The sequence below is a fragment of the Myotis daubentonii genome, chromosome 8 (assembly GCF_963259705.1).
Source record: "Myotis daubentonii chromosome 8, mMyoDau2.1, whole genome shotgun sequence".
Lineage (NCBI taxonomy): Eukaryota > Metazoa > Chordata > Mammalia > Chiroptera > Vespertilionidae > Myotis > Myotis daubentonii.
The window spans coordinates 83,622,363-83,638,839 of record NC_081847.1 but is presented as its reverse complement, the minus strand read 5'-3'; the positions used below and the strand labels follow the sequence as shown (position 1 = coordinate 83,638,839).

The 16,477-nt window shown below is 45.1% G+C and overlaps 1 protein-coding gene across 6 annotated transcripts in view; it reads left to right on the top strand.

The window, feature by feature from the left end:
- Positions 1 to 3,442, top strand: part of PIAS2 (protein inhibitor of activated STAT 2) — a 73,284-nt gene extending 69,842 nt beyond the window's left edge. For 4 of the 6 annotated variants that reach the window (XM_059707230.1, XM_059707227.1, XM_059707229.1 and 1 more), the window contains one exon: positions 1,494 to 3,442. In XM_059707230.1, the coding sequence (XP_059563213.1) occupies positions 1,494 to 1,676 (183 nt within the window). In that variant the 3' untranslated portion in view covers positions 1,677 to 3,442. The remainder of the gene's footprint in view (positions 1 to 1,493) is intronic. The other 2 variants (XM_059707232.1, XM_059707228.1) reach the window with 2 other exon arrangements.
- The last annotated feature ends 13,035 nt before the right edge of the window (positions 3,443 to 16,477 follow it).

Sequence of the window (16,477 nt, the reverse complement as noted above, 5' to 3'; positions counted from 1 at the left end):
GAAGAAGAGTACCTTTTTACTATCACACAATCAAAAACTGCCTGAGAGGCAAAATAAAATGTAAGTTTCTGACCTTTTTTCTAGATTCCTTCCCCAATTTTGTTGGAAAGTAGGAAATGTATTTGCTTTTAAAGAAAGTTAATACTTGAGAGTTTAACTTTGTTTAGAACTCTTTAAGAACAATATCCCTTGAATTTCCTGGTGCATGACATTCATTTTATTCATGATCCAAGACAGTTATCCATCCTAAACGTTAAATTACTTTTTTGAAAGGCAGCTGAATTTAGTTCTTCTTACTGACTAGCAGCTCATACCTGGGGCTTTTTCCCTTATCATTTTGCAGATCACGTAATCTAAACAACCTCAGTTTTAAATTCTGTTCTGTAACTTAGTATCTCCAATGATAGCTGACTATAGAAGTGATAAGATTGATCAGATACCCTTTCATACAGTCTGAAGATAAAATATTTCTCACATAAAATATTCTATAGCGATATAAAAATAAAGCTTTTAGTCTTTCCTCTCTCTCTCTTGATCAATACTAGAGTGTTAAACTCAGGTTTGAATTTAAGAATCAGCAACCAAGCTGGTAAGGAAACAAAATATGAATTCTTGGAGAGGGGTGTCAAGGAAGCATCACAAGAAAAATTACATTAGATTAGATCTTTAAGATTTATTCCAAAATTTTGTGATTACGTGACATAGTTCTATGTTCTGGGCATCCCTTGGTAGCTAGCTACCATGTTGTCTCTGAATGCTGTCCTTGCAATTACACAGGTATTGTTACATGTATGTACAGAGGAGTCAAATGCCACTCTTTAGTTGGTCAGTTTTTTGTTTTGATATATGTTTTTTTATTGATTTCAGAGAGGAAGGGATGAGAGAGAATAATTGGCTGCCTCCTGCAGGCCCCTAGTGGGTATTGTGCAATGATCAGAATCCAACCTTGACCTCCTGGTTCATAGGTTGACACTCAACATGGAGCCACGTTGGCTGGGCTAGTTGATCAATTTTAACATTATTCCTAACCTGTCTGATTGATAATAAATTTTGAAAGAATTGTTGAATTTTGAAATAGCATTTTTGCTCACTACCATTAAAAATCAGTATTTACTATCATTTTGCAGTGTGATTTAAATCTGGTGTAAACACATGTAGCGAGAGATCTTTTTGAGGTTATTTTGAGTCATGATTGTGGGGTCCATATTCACTATTAAATATTGTTGACATTTTTGTAATTGCACCTATATATTTGGTCAGCAAACAAATTCTGCAAGTTTTGAGAATCAAAAATATATGCTACATTCTCTAAGTAATATAAAATACCTAAATTCATGCCATCTTTCATCCAAAGACCTGGAGTTTTGAGAAATTTTTAAATCCCATTGGGATTAAAATATGTGGCTCTCACTTGTACATATCTAACAATTTCTAGTCTCTTTATTTGAAATGAATGTAGCCTCTTCCTCATCAGCATCATTGTTTGTTTCAAGCAGTACTGTCCTCCTATGTTTTTGGATAGTCTCACCTCACCCTTAACAGCAAGCAGTACGTCTGTTACCACCACCAGCCCCCATGAAAGCAATACTCATGTTAGCTCATCCAGCAGCAGGAGTGAGACAGGGGTCATAACCAGCAGTGGAAGGAACATTCCTGACATCATCTCATTGGACTAAAGGAGGACTCGCTCGATTCCAGGAATCATTCATCAAAACTGCTCTTTCTTGGATCTCTGGTCCGTGGAAGCTATTTTTTTAATAACAGTTACTTTGATATTTATTGAAACGTCAAATGGATTCTTTTGCTTTCTGAAAGACGAACACAGATGACTGTGGCAAGAACCAAACGACACACATGATTTTCTTATTCATGCTGTACTCTGAGCATCAGATGCGTCAGCCATAACTTTGTCTTCTCGGGAGACGGATTTCAGTTTCATGTTACTGGATGGATTCTACAAATCAGTTAAACATTTCTTGTAATAAACAGCAATAAAATTATGTAAATGTGCAAGTAAACTTTTTTCTAATTAAAAAGGATGTAATCAATGATTTTAAAAGGACAGCAACTTTTGTTTAACCTGACGTGAAGGAAAAATATATGGAAAGAAGTTACGTTTGCCAAATGAGTCGTTTCCACGCAGATTTGTTCTATTTCGTTGAACTGATGAAGTCTTGGTAAGTGGCCAAAGCGTGGGCTCCACCTTTCTTCCTGATTCCATCAAAGAAGAACGGCCTTTGTGTCATGCATTTTCCCTGGTTGTCATTTACATTTGATGTTATTTGCTACTGAATGCAGAGAGGGGCTCTAGGGTCTGGCTGTTCGTTATTGGCGAGTGTGTCGAAGAACACTACACAGATTCTACCCTGATGTAACGTGTGTTATTTCTGGCAATTTTATAATCTCATTCTAGAGGTTTCGGTAAATTCGGGGCTTGGCTTCTCAAAGAAAAAAAAAAAGTGCTATGCAGTCATTGAAGGAAATGTTTTTGGAGTAAGGTGGCTGGAATGTTAGAATTTTGTTCTTACTGTCCAGAATCATTGAGAGCTTAGAGGCAATAGAAGAATGGATTTAGGGGAGCTTGGGAATAACAAAGTTTAATTTGTTCCTAAGAACTTCTTTTGCTCATTTACTTTATAGAATAATATTCAAATCTTGTTGAAACTTTTCAGATTTTAGTGACACTGACCAAGAAAATATGTTTTAGATCTCTGATCATTTTTAAAGAAAAAGCAAATAGCAAGAGATAGGGGTGGTATCAGATTTCCTTTTTATTTTTTAAAGAGAAATCTTTCCTGAGACCACAGAAGACCTGAACCCCACTTTAAAAACCACTCTACTTTCTTTTGCTTTATTTGGCTTCCTAAATAATTTTAGAATTCCCAAGGAGTTAATACTTTCCCAATGTTTAGCTTTCTCTGCCTACTTTACAGATAAACTCTTTTTAAAAAATGGGTAATCTGATTCTCAAGCTAAGTGCCCAGATGAAAAGCACTTAGTTCAGTGAGAACAGGGACGCAGGACTTGGGGTTGGTGCAGCTCGCGGAGCTGACTTGGCAGTGCTTGGTTTTCACACCTCAAGTTTTCATGGCCTCTGTACACCTTTTGTGCTGATTTAAGATCATGTGATTTTCTGTGTCATCCCTTCTTTGGCTACATCATCCCCTTAATGTATTACCCTTTTTGGAGAGCTGCTTATTATAAAAAGCGTGGAAAATAAACTTCCTGCAGTAGTTGTGCCATAGTTGCTAGTTCTATCTTGTCATTAGATTTCAATCCATGTTACAGTCCTTTGGTCCAGATACAGAATATCTTCATAGTAAAGTTTTATGTTGCTGCTTTAAATACAGATGCAATTTCTGTTAACTCTATAATCAGATAGAAAAAGTAACCTGATTTGTGTGGTATAATTTGTCAATAAAGAAATGATGTATATTTGTTATCATTTTGTTACCCTTTGGATTCTCAGCGACTCCCCTTCCCAATTTAATCAACGGAGTTTTATAAGGTCAATTAAAATGTGAATAGAAGTTTACTTACTTGTTTTTTATAATGGATACCTCTGCTTTTATAGTTGTGATCTGTTTCTTTTTCGATATTTTATGTGAATAGTTTTAGTGTGCCTTTTAGGTGCTTTCCACTGAAGTTACATATAAATTTTTAATTTATCTTGCGCAGGCATATTTAAAAATCACTATTAAGTTTATAATCTTAAAATTGGGGACTTTTGAGTATACATCTTTGAAGGTGAGCACTTTTCTTTATGCATTTGGCCTTATGACAACTGCATGTTTATTAAGCCATTATCCTTTTTCAATGTGGTCACTAAATATGTTTACCAAGACCCTGACTTTTTTTGTTGTTAATCCTCACTGGTGGATATTTTGTCCATTGATTTTAGAGATAATGGAAGGGAGGGGGGAAAGGGAGAAAGGAGAGAGAAACATCCATGTGTGAGAGCCACATCAATCAGTTGCCTCCCACACGCACCCCAACCCGGGGTGGGGAACCTACAACCCAGGTATGTGCCCTTGACCAGAATCAAATCTGGGACCCTTCCATTCTTGGGCCAACACTCTAACTATTGAGCTACGCTGGCCAGAGCAACCCTGTCTTTTTAGCAGTTGATTTTGCTAGTCCGGATTTTTTGTTTAACCAAGTATAATGCAGTTCTAGAGGAGATTGTCTTACTCAGGGGTCCTCAAACTTTTTAAAAGGGGGGCGGGCCAGTTCACTGTCCCTCAGACCGTTGGAGGGCCAGACTATAGTTTTAAAAAAAAACTATGAACAAATTCCTATGCACACTGCACATATCTTATTTTGAAGTAAAAAAACAAAACAGGAACAAATACAGTATTTGTATTTGCATGTGGCCCGCGGCCCGTAGTTTCAGGACCCCTGGTTACCTGTTGCTTAGATGTCAGCCAGCTGGCGATTATGTGGAGTACCTTAAGGGAAGGATCTGCTGTTACTAGTCTCTTGCAAACACCTGCCAACCTATATTTTTATCTTTATTCCCATAGAAATGTTAAGGGCTTGTCTTGCTTTGGTACCTCCTGGCAGTGTAATTGGTGCTGATAAAGCTTCACACCTGCAGTTCACTTACATTCAATGACTTTCTGATCCTTAGATGAGCCACTTTAGGATTTCACTTCCATTTTTACACTGTATTTTTCTGTGTGTAAGATGCTATACTTTTCTAAAATCGTTAGACTGAAAATTGAGGGGCGTCTTATACACAGCAGTCAGCAGAGGAGAGCCGTGTGGGTGCACAGCTGCCCATATCTTGTCAAACAGGCTTCCTCCAATCACGAGCCTTATTATTACTGATGTCAGCTGATGCCATAATTGGAGGTGGTGGCGGAGAGTGCACAGATGCAACAGGGACCTGAGCGTTCTGAGCCCATAAAGATGTCAAAAATAAAAAGATAAGTACCAGTAAGTGATTGTCTTATTCTGCAAAATTCAAACAATGTAATCAGCTCTGCAAAAGAACATGGAAAAAGACAATTTGGACCTTCTCCTACTGAATGTATGATCAGACAGTGGAGAAAACAGAAAGAACAACTCCTTAAGATGCCAAAAAAAGAAGGCCTTAAGAGGAAAACCAGCAAAATATTTAAAATACTGATTTCTTAATTTTGGGTTGGAAAATTATACACAGAAAAATTATACACGGAAAAATATGGTAAATACCTGGCATCTGTCATAGGATAATTATGAAGGCCTAATGAAACAGTAGAGGTAAATTTAGGCTATGTGCCATTTATCTAATGTGTTTCAGGAAAGCTAGAATGAAAATACCATGATTAGAGATCGTGAGTATAAATTAGTTCTGCAACTCTTGGTATAAAACAAGTTTCCTTAGCATCTTCAGGAATTTGAAGAAAGCTAAGGTGTTGCATTTTGGGTGAAGTGTTCTACAGAGACTTCTGACCTTGAGATTCAGATCTTTCAGATATTCTCCCTTCAGATCAATCTTGGACACTTGATTTAGTGACCAATTATCTGTGTTTCTTCTGCCAATAAAGTCTGTATTAGTTACATTTTGTCTTTTTTTTTAAAAAAGTTGATTTTTACAAAGCATTAGTTTAATTCTCAGGTATGCTGTTCATTTCTTTCTAGCCCCCAATTAGTAAAAAAAGCATTTAACTCTTTTGGTGTTTTTGGGGTGGGTGGGGGTGGGGGTGTATTTTCTTTTTTAGTAAACACTTTTGTTTTACTAATTTTTTCATGTCGAAAAATGTAGGGCAGTGTTCCATTTAAACTTGGGTTTGACATTGTATTTAGTGGCTCTGGATCCATGTGGTAGGAGCTCATTGATGATTCAATCTGTTCTATTAACCATCTTTTTGCTACAGTTACACATAAACATGGTGAAACTATTGGAAAAGACTAAGAACTCTGCTATTTTAAGAGTCTGGTGCTACTGTCAAATAAATGACTGGTTTGTAAGTTTTTATGTTGTTGCTAGGAACCACAGCAATTCCTAGCAGCAGAAACAAATAAAAATGCCCATTCTTCTTTCATGCTTGCCTGATTCAGTAATGTTTTTGTTTCTGTTTATATCAGTAATACATTCTCATTATGAAAAAGTTAGACAACAGAAAAGTATGAAGAAAAACGATGTCAACCTTTATTAATTGCATGATATTCCTTTGTATGGGTGTGCCATGATTCCTAGCACTTTTTCCCTTTGGACATTTTAGATTGCATCTCATAATGTTACAGTTGAGTGTCCTTGTGCACAAATTTTTCCTTAGGAAAAATTCCTAAAGGTGAATTTCTGGGTCAAGGGTATAAACACTTGTAGTTCTTGCTTCATGTCACACCTTACCAAGTGGATATACTAATTTCCACCCCAACCCTGTGGTGTGAGAAGAGCTATCTGACTGTATTTTCCAAGAACATGCACGATTTATCTCTATCTGACTATTTTCCAAGAACATGCACGACTTATCTTTATGCAGGTATCTGAACTAAGACTCTGCCTTGCTGGCCTGGATGAGATAGGCTAACTGATTTTGGAGGTAATTAGCAGAGATTTTCCTGAGCTGTCTCAGTATCAAATATATCTGACATGTTCCAGAAACACCTGTATGTAGATATCCCAATGGTTTTTCACAGAGTTGGTTTTTTGTTGTTTTTTTCACTGTGAAGTAGCCCATTGCCAGGGTACACTTTCCAGTCTTAGAAAATATTGACACTTTAAAAATATTGTGCCTAGGGCCAGCCCTTAGTAGCCTGCTCTTTTTTCCTCTTCCTGTAGGCTCCATTTTGGCCTTTCAGTAGGATCTCCTGAGCCAAAGGCAGTCCAGCCCAAACTGGGAATGTGGTAAGGCTAAAACAACAGCTGGCCAAGCTTTGCCTGTTTTACTTTAGTATTCTTTCATGTTTCCGATCAGATCTTGGTGTTCTAAGGGCAGCTATGGGGAAAGAGAAACAGATAGCTAGCTTCAGGTATTTAAGGTGTGTTATTTTCTTGCTTGGTATACCACATCGATTATTTCCCATTGGCTTTTTATTTCTGAGTGGCTTTAAAGCTTACTTTAGAATCTCAAAGTTTAACTCTTTTAAATGAAGAAGAGTGTTGTGTTAGAAAATAGACCATCCTCTTATTTTGGCCTCCATCAAACTACTCAACGAATGTTTATTCAGTATGTTTTGTAAGTGTATGTAGGGCACAGTAGTAGAAGCCATCTGGTCGCAGACTGCAAAGGGCTTATAGTCAAGTTATCAAAAATCAATAATTTTTACCTAACACTGTGTTCAGGACTTTACAAAAAAGACTCATTCCTTACAATAGCACTTCAAAGGGAAGTGGTACTGTCCCTATTTTACAAATGAAGAAACGTGTGTAGGGATGTTTTGTGGTAGACTTGGGAGTCTGAAATAGATCAAACCCAAAAGCCCTCTCTCTGACAGAACTGAAATGGCATTAATTAGGTACACTACCTAGGAGACTGATAGGAGAATCTGGACATAATTCTGAGAACTGATTTCAGACATGGCCACAGGAACAAGGAAGGGAGTGGATCTGGGAGCCATTTCAAAGGAATACTCAAGATTCAATGTGAAATGGGCATGGGAGTAAGGGCTGAGCCCATTTCTCAAGCCTAAGCAACCAGGATAATGGTGCTATTTACAGATCCAGGAGGCAGTTAGCATGGACATTCTCTGTAGGGGGGACGATGGTTTGATATTCACCATGAGGTTTCAGACAGGAAGCACTCATTGTTTTGCTGCTGTCTTTCAAGGAGTGCAGATTTCCCTTGTCCTCCATTTCATCTTCATTTGTCTTCATTCTGTGTATAGTCTAGTCCCTCCCAATTGACCACCCATCCTCCTTCCTCCCTGAACCATGCTCAGTGGCATCTCAACTTTTTCATTTTTCTCTTCCCTGCCCTGCCATAACAAGTTTGGTTGTCACCTGAAGTGCTACCGTAGCTTACAGCTCTCTCCAGTGTGGTCTGTGCTCACATTCCACAGAGGTCAAGAGTTGGTACTTGCCTCCTTTTCTATCATTTCTAAGAAACGAAAGGCCTTGTAAATCAGAAGTCAGTGAAGAGTTTTCAGTCATTAGCAGTGTTGAGCATTTGTTGAGTTTGGTATCACTCTTTCCATTTTGTAAATGTGGAAATAGAATCTGACGGTAAGTGATATGCCTAAGGTCTAGCAGCTTGATGGTGGGGAGCCAGGCATCAAACCCAGCTTTTAACCACAAGACAGACCTTTCCTGATCAGTCTATCTAAAAAGTGGGTGTTTCCTGACAATCCTTATAGCATCACCCTGTTTCTGTCCTGTATGGCACTTGTTACAACTGGTGTTTATGTATGGGTTTATTGCATACTGTCTGTTTCCCCTACGAGATTGTGAGCTCCGTGAGGGCAGGGCTGATATTTTATTTCACTTGCATCCCAGAGCCTAACATGCTGCATAGTAGGTGCTCAATAAATACTTGTGAATGAAAAAAAATGGTGGGTAACTGTATTTGACGCTGTCTGTGGAAATCATTTAATCTCTGAGTAGCAGGTGTTCACCCAGAGGAAGTACATGCTTGGGGCAGATGATAGTGGTGAAAGGTGCTGGGAGCTGGGAGGAAGTCAGTGGACTGACCTGGACTCCAAGGTCTTACAGGGGCAAGAGCTGGGAATGTGTGCCTTGTGATGAAAAAGGTTGAAAATTGCTGGCTTCTAGGACATGTTAGCATCACATGCATACATTGGAAAAGAAGAATATCTGAAATCAATAATCTAAGCTTTCACTTTAGGAAACTAGAAAAAAGAAGTTAAAGCCAAAGTACATAGAAAAAGATAAAAAGTATATATGTACACAAATGCCCGTAGCAGCATTTTTCATGATAGCCAAAAGATGGCAACTGTCCAGAGGTCTACCAATTGGTAGATGGATAAACGACATGTGGCGCCCTAGCTGGCTTGGCTCAGTGGATAGAGCGTTGACCTGCGGACTGAAGGGTCCCAGGTTCGATTCCAGCCAAGGGCACATGCCTGTGTTGTGGGCTCGATCCCCAGTTGGGAGCGTGCAGGAGGCAGCTGATCAATGATTCTCATTGATGTTTCTATCTCTCCCTCTCTCTTCCTCTCTGAAATAAAAAAATACATTTTTAAAAAAAGCATGTGGTATGTGCATACAAAGGAATATGATTTGGTCATGAAAAGGATTAAAATATATTTGTATGTTTTAAAAATTGGCTAGGCCAGCCAGTGTGGCTCAGTGGCTGAGCATCGACCTATGAACCAGGAGGTCACAGTTCCATTCCCGGTCAGTCCATATTCTCTGGTTGCGGGCTTGATCCCCAGTGTGGAGCATGCAGGAGGCAGCCCATCAATGATTGTGATCGATGTTTCTGTCTCTCTCTCCCTTTCCCTTCCTCTCGGAAATCAATAAAAATATATTTAAAAATTCTTGGCTATCAAAGATATACTTTTAAAAGGCGACTCACAAGGCAGTGTAAACAGCTAAGCAGTGTGTTTAACACTGAGATGCAGAAATGGAATAGATGGCCATTCACAAACTCTGCTTGTGCCTTCTGGGGGGAGAGGGTTGTGGAGAGGGAAGCAGAGAAAGTAACAAGTCCCCGACACAGGCTAGGCAGCAGGGATGATGCTTTGCTCATGAATCCTGCTCGCCTAAGAACACCCAAGAGAGACCAGCAACGCCTGTATTATATTGTAGCAGTTAGAGCCGTTAGAAAAAACATGGCGGAGGTAGGTCAATCTGAAACCAACATTTGCCATAGAAGGCCTCACCCTGCGCCCCAGCACAAACGTGAGCATCCTCAGAAATGAGACCACAGCACCCCCGCTGTCCCCACCCTGAAGGCTCTGATGACACTAGGATAACATTCAGGCAGCATCGTAGCTTAAAAGTACTTCTAGTTTTATATGCTCTTTCTTATTCACTCTCGCATCAGAGAATGACTTACCAAAGTGTATGGGAGGAAAGATACCCTACAATTAAAGGGGCCATTCTCACCCTTAGCCTCACATTGGAAATACTGGGGGAGTTTTAAAAAGTGTAATGCCCAAGACACCTCCCAGGCCAATCAGAATTCAGGGGCCAGGAGCCAAGCGCAGCAGTGGCCACACACACAGCTGCTTTCTCTGATGTCCGCCTGGGTCTTGGCCTTTGGAGATCCTCGGCATCACTGCCCAGGAGCAGCTGGCCCGCGGGGGGAGGGCAGAGTGTGTGTGTGTGGGGGGGGGGGGGGGAATGGATCAGAAGAGTTTTTTGGTGATAGAGGCTTAATGAAGCAGGAACTCAGCCTGAAGCTCAGCTGCCCAAAACTACCTGAATTGATGGTAGAAAGGAACGCAATGATAGTGAGTGCTGTACTTTATCTTGGCTCAGCAGCAGACCCAAAATCATGGATAGAGGGAGAGAAAGGTTCCCATTCAGAGCCCACCTCCTTCAAGAATTTGGCGATTTCTCGTTTGTCTCCCTGTCAGGGAACATTTCATAATTCCGAGCAGCTGCTTTCCTGCTATCTGCTCAGCCACTTTCACTGTTTGCCAAATTTCTGTACGTGTTTTGGTCTATTTCTGTGCTCTCTGTTCTGTTCCATTAGTCATTTGTCCATTCAGGTGTCACTACCATACTGTTCTAATGATTGAGGCTTTATAGTATCTGGTCAAGCTGTTTCCCGCGGATTGTGTTGGCTTTTCAGAGTTGGAGAAAAAGGTTTAATCAGAGTCACACGTTTATCTATCCTGGACTTAATTTTTCATGCCCACGGTTTGCAAATCCTCTCTGCCCTTGCCCCTGGCCCTATGCTCTTTTCTTCATCTTTGGTGAAACTCTTCCTTTCAAATGAAACCTTGTACGTAGACGAAGAGCGGCCCAGGTGAAAGGTGGTGGGCGCTGGAGACCTATGGTTTTGAAGGAGAGTCTGAAAATCACTGACTCATGTACTTACCATGCTGCTGCCTCATAATCTGCTAGAAACAGCAGCAGTTCTTCTCAGCCACTGCAATTAACATTACCTCAGCTCCTTCAACTGATTGGGTGAGGGATTGGGTGATGTCGACCCTCAGTATGAAGAGTAGTCAGAGCCTACTGACTTAAATGTGAATCTCGTCTTTAAAAATCCCTCCATGGAAACATCTTGAATAGTGTTTTGACCAAATATTTGGGTACTGTGGCTTAGCCAAATCGACACAAAGTTAACCACACTGAGCAGACATTAACGGAACATAGCTTCCCTGGTATAGCCATAAAGGAGAGGAAGGTTGCTGGTCTCAGCATTGTTACAATCTGGTCGGGTATAGCAGCTTGCACATGTAGGAGTAGGTGATGAGCTCACCCGCAGGTGAGCATGAAGGGGTGGAGGGAGGGAAAGCTTTTCGGGGGAGTGTGGGGGGGGGGGGCACAATTAAACTGAGCCTTGAAGGCTTATTTCTGTATTCTGAGCTCCTTGGCACATGGCAGGTGCTCAATAAATATTTGTGAGTGAAGTTGAGAGCCATGGAAAAAGGTGGAGTGAGACGGTGATAATCCTTGCCGAGGAGTTGAATGCGGTGGAGCGTGACTGACACATTAGACAGTGAGACCAGCGTTGAGAAGGCTGGTGGTGGGGTGCAGAAGGGACTGTAGGGGCTGACGGGAGGCTGGGGGAACAGTCTGAGTCCACTACATTCGACCAGCCTGGCATAAATAGGCAGCTAACCAAGCCACTGGCAAGCCTAACTGGCGCAGGATGGAGAGGAGGGAGACTTGGGAGGCAGGACTGAGCGTTGAGGCTCCAGGCCTGGACCCCACCCAGGAAGGGCTCTCACACACCCTTGTTTTACAGACGAGGACTCAGACCCCGAGGAGGCGAGCGCTCTGACAGCATATATTGGACCAGAACCCAGGTCCTACCTCTGGTCCGGTGCTGTTCCCAGGCCTCTTGCTCTGCTAACCAACTGGTGCTCAGCGAAGTTCCCATGGTCATCCCAGCCTCTACGGCGGGAGGCGGTCCCCAGGCTCCGCACTCAGTGCCACCTCTGGCTGCAGAGTCTGTGGGGACGGCGATGGGGGGAGCAGTCACCCGAGGCTCCTCGGGGTGCAGTCTTCATTCTGGAGTGGCATCCTTATTTTAAGTAATTCACGTTGGAGGGAGGAAGTGACCGGGGAAAATGTGAAAATGAGTAGAACTTGCAAGATGAGTGTGACAGGAAGCAGGGAACTCGAATGCTGACGACAAGGCACAGCTGTTATTTCTGCTCCTTTTTATAGCAACTCTAAGGCAGACTTTTCACACACGGTAGGAACCCCTTCGCTCTGAGTGATTCCGGGCCCACACCCTCGGGAGCCCCGATGGGAGCCCAGGAGGGTGGGTGCTGGGGGCCCTGAGACCAGACCACCCAGCTCTGTGCAGAGACAGGATGGGCTTTGAACGAATGCCAGCCCTTCCCAGCTGCCTCTCCATGCATTGAGGAACGGGGTGCCTACCTCAGTCCTCCCTAAACCCAGGGACACCCACACCCAGACTGTTCTTCATGAGCGTCCATGAAGGCCAAGCGTTCATTTTCGTAAGAATATGGACACCATCCCCTGAACGTGGAGAAATGCTGGCATCCTCCCTCCAGTCATTTTTCCTCTTTTTGGAGGCAGATGGGGTGCCCAGTGGCCCTGTGCCAGTGGGGACTGGGATACGTGGCTGAGAGGTGGGGTGACAGAGACAAATGATTGCGTCGTTTTCCGGGAGCTGCTGTTCGTTCTGAGGCCCATCAGCTGCTGTGAGGGAGGCCTGGAGGGCTGCGGGGGCCCCCCCGTCCCTGACACAGCCCCAGCCCGGCTGCTCGGGCCTCCACTTCCTCGGAGGTGCCTCCTTTGCAGGGAAACATCGTCGAAGGCTCTGGTGGAAAACAAACCTTGGCGGGGGAGCGTATACAGATGAAGCTGTGAGCTATTAGCGCCTTGGCGCGCACCCGTTTATTTCTGTTGATGGGCGCTCAGCGCGGTGCTAAGATTTATTGTGGGAATCGGAAGAGCTGGCCTGCTCTTGCCAGGGCGTCAGCTCCGGAGGAATGAGAGAGGAGCAGAAGGACAGATGAGAGGGGACGGAGGCAAGACCTTCTGCCGGGAACAAGGGTGGGAAGGGTGTTTCAGGAAAGTGACTGAACACGTGGAGTCATGGCCACAAGGCATGCAGGAGAGAGGAAGTGGAGGGGGCTCCGTGGCTGGAAGCCACGTGTCTGCAGGGCTGCCTGTCAGCACGTGGTGGTGTTTTCTCCGGCAGAGGGGACAGCCTGGATGTAGAAGCCATGGCGAGTCCTCAGTGGCTGTCCGTTGAGTTGGCCAGGCAGGTACCGCTGTGGGACCATCTCCCCACTTTTCATTTGGGACAGGAAGGAAGCAGGGACTGGCGTGGCTCTGTGATTAGGTCCGGCTGATAGGAAAAGGGATAGAACAGTAGGATAGACTGCTGGGGCTCTGCATTTTTTTGTCCTTTCCTCTCTCCCTTTCTCCATCGTGCTGTCTGGAAAGCGGGCACCACGGCCGAGCTCGGACGGCTCCCTTGGGCTCTGAGACAATGTGCTGAAATGAGTGAGCAGCAAGAGCGGAGGAGCACGGGCCCCTGAGGCCCTGACTGTCACCATCCCATCTCTGGGTGGGCTAACTCGAGGGTGTGTGTGTGTGTGTGTGTGTGTTTTATGTGTGAGAGAAATAGAACCTACAATTTTAGTGACTGTTATTTTGGGTTTTTTATTATATTGACACTGGACCTAATCCTAATAGAAACAGACCAAGTGCAGGGAAAGTGTGGGTAATTATAAGGATGTCAGTACAGTGATTGGCCAGGAGGTCTTAACAAAACAGGGAGGGAGGAGAAGCCAGGAGGTGGCCGGCACCTGAGAATGGGGGCTCCAGTCCCTGGGCAAACGCAGCAGCGTCGCCTGGCGGGGGCAGGAGGTCTTTACGGGTGGAAAACAGAACGTTGTGGTGGGAAAGTGAAATCTCTGATTTTGTGGTTTCAGAGTTTGCTTGACAAGCTGTGGCCACGTAAGTGCTAACATTTCCTGCGTGCCTCCGAAGCAGCCCTCGCCCTTTTCAGTAACTGGCGCGCCTAGCCTCACGCCTCATGTAACGCTGGCAGGGGGTTTCTCGTATTAGCCTGTTTCATAAAGAAACCGAGGCTCAGAGAGGTCCAGAAACTTCACTGCGGGGACAAGTCTGGTCCCTGGCTGGGTTGGCATCAGAACCCAGGCCCGTGACTCCAGGGCCCAAGCTCTTAGCCACGCCCACTCTCCTGCGGGCACGGAGCTGGGACCACCAGCGGGCAAGCAAGAGCGGCGAAGGCCTGGGTGGTGGCTGCTGGCTGCATCCTCTGGATGGACGTTCAAACCCCCCAGCGTGGTGGCCCGAGATGAGGTGAGGGGGAAGGCAGTGCCGCATACCAGACATTGGGTTTCCCAACCAGGGCGAGGAGAGGGTGGGACAGTGGTGACGGGACCCTTGACAGGGTGTGGAGGAGCTGAGACCTGGACACGCAGGGGTGCACCAGCCCTGCCCCTGGTCCCTGGGGTTCAGAGGCTTGGAAGACAGCACAGAGTGTAGGGAGCCAGCACCCTGCAGCGTGGGTTAGATTGGGGCCGATGCAGACGCCCTGGGTTCACATCCCATCTCCACCTCTCACGCGGTGTCACCTCAGACAAGTTTCCCAGCTTTTGTGCCTCAGTGTCCGCGTGCATATGGCCACAGTGGTAGTTTCTGGCTTGAAAGACTGTGAAGATGAAATGAGCACGTTGCCCAGTGCCTGGCCCGTGGTGAGCCCTCGGGACTGTTGGTGTTTCAGGGCTTCGTGGACAAGGTAAGGGCCTGAGACAGAGCGGAGTGAGGTGAGGAGGGGCTTGCAGACGGACAAGGGGAAGCCACAGGCTTGGCCACACTGCGTCCCAGGGAGGGCTCCCACCCTTGTCCTCCGGTCACCACGCTGGGCATGTCCCTGGGCCTCTCTCCTCAGCATTCTGTTTCTAATATAAGAAAAGACCCGCCCTTCTAATGAAATGCCTGAACATCTCGGGCAGGGGCAGTGTTTTCCTCCGCCTGTGTGTCACCCGGCACCTGTACCCAGGCCATGGTCTAACAGTGTTTGTTGGATGATGGCACAATCTACCCCGGCCTTGCTAGCAGGTTCACTGCCCTCCTGGTCCTGCCAGGAGCCCTGTTTGCCAGCTCCGGGCCCGGGCCCTGCCCCGGCTGCCGACGCCGCTCCGCTCTGACTGTTCACGTTCTGTCTGCGCCTGAGGGTCCCACCCTCTCGTTGCATGGCCAGCTATTTACTGCTTTGGGTCTGCAGTTATTATTAGACACCGTGGAACCCAATCCTGCTAAGGGAGTTTTTATTAGCAAGTGTCATAAGGCTGGCATCTGTGTGTCTGTTTAGGAAAACTTCTGGTGAGGCTGAGGCAAGTTATTAGGATGCCAATGAGTCTGTTAAAGAACCAGGCACCACTGGGCCTACAAACGCCTGGACGGTCACAGGCCGTGGGCAGGTCCAAGCTCTCTTTGGGTCTCAGCACCTCTGGGCCAGGAGGGGGCAGCTCCAGGTCACGTGCCGGCCCAGCCTCTCGCCCTGCACTCTGCTGCTGACGTGCAGGGTGACGCTGGACCAGGCATTTCATCTCGGGGGCATCATGGTGTGGATCTGTGAAATGGAAAGAATGTTGCCTCACAGGGCCCAGCATGCCGCAGGTTCTTGTGGGAAGGACAAGAACCAGCAGATTTGACCTTCAGGACAGCGCTTGGTGTCGGTGTCAGAGAAGCTACATCGCTTGCCCAGATTCACAGAGCGAGCGAGCCGAGGAGCTGAGATCTGGATCTTGGTGAGTCTAGCTCCAAAGGTCATGCTATTTTCTCTGCGCCAGAAGGTCAAACAGCCTCAAAGAATTGCCACCTCCCCCAGGGTATCTGGGAGGTTTGGGAAGGGAGGTGCACAGAGGAGAAGATGGGGCGAGGGCAGAGTTGGGAGGGAGAGGGGACACAAGGGAAGGACCTCAGTGGCACATTAGCTTGGGAGGACTCCAGGCAGGCTCTTTTTTTTTCCTTCCCGGTAGTTACATGGGTGTCTTCACGTTGTGATCATTTGTGGAGCTGCACGCCGAGATTTGTGCACTTTTCTGTACATATGTTACACTTTTAAAAAAGGTTTTTAAAAAAGGAACTTTGTATCATACAGTTATGGAGTCCAAATGTATTTTTAAAGTTCATACTCATACTATTACATATGCAGCTGTCATCTGCATCTATTCAAATGGCATTAAAAGTTACCTTTAAGAATCTGAAGATATGCGGGTAGAATTCCCAAGAGTCAGGGTCCACGTGCAGATCCCAGAATTTCAATTCTGGGAATGGCTGACTTTCCTGTGGTTGACTCGCTCCTGACCGGGGGACCACCGTGGGTCACAGACCCTCCTGCTCCTGCCCAGCTGGAAGGCTGTTTTCTTCAGCTCCCCTTGCATCTAGATCATC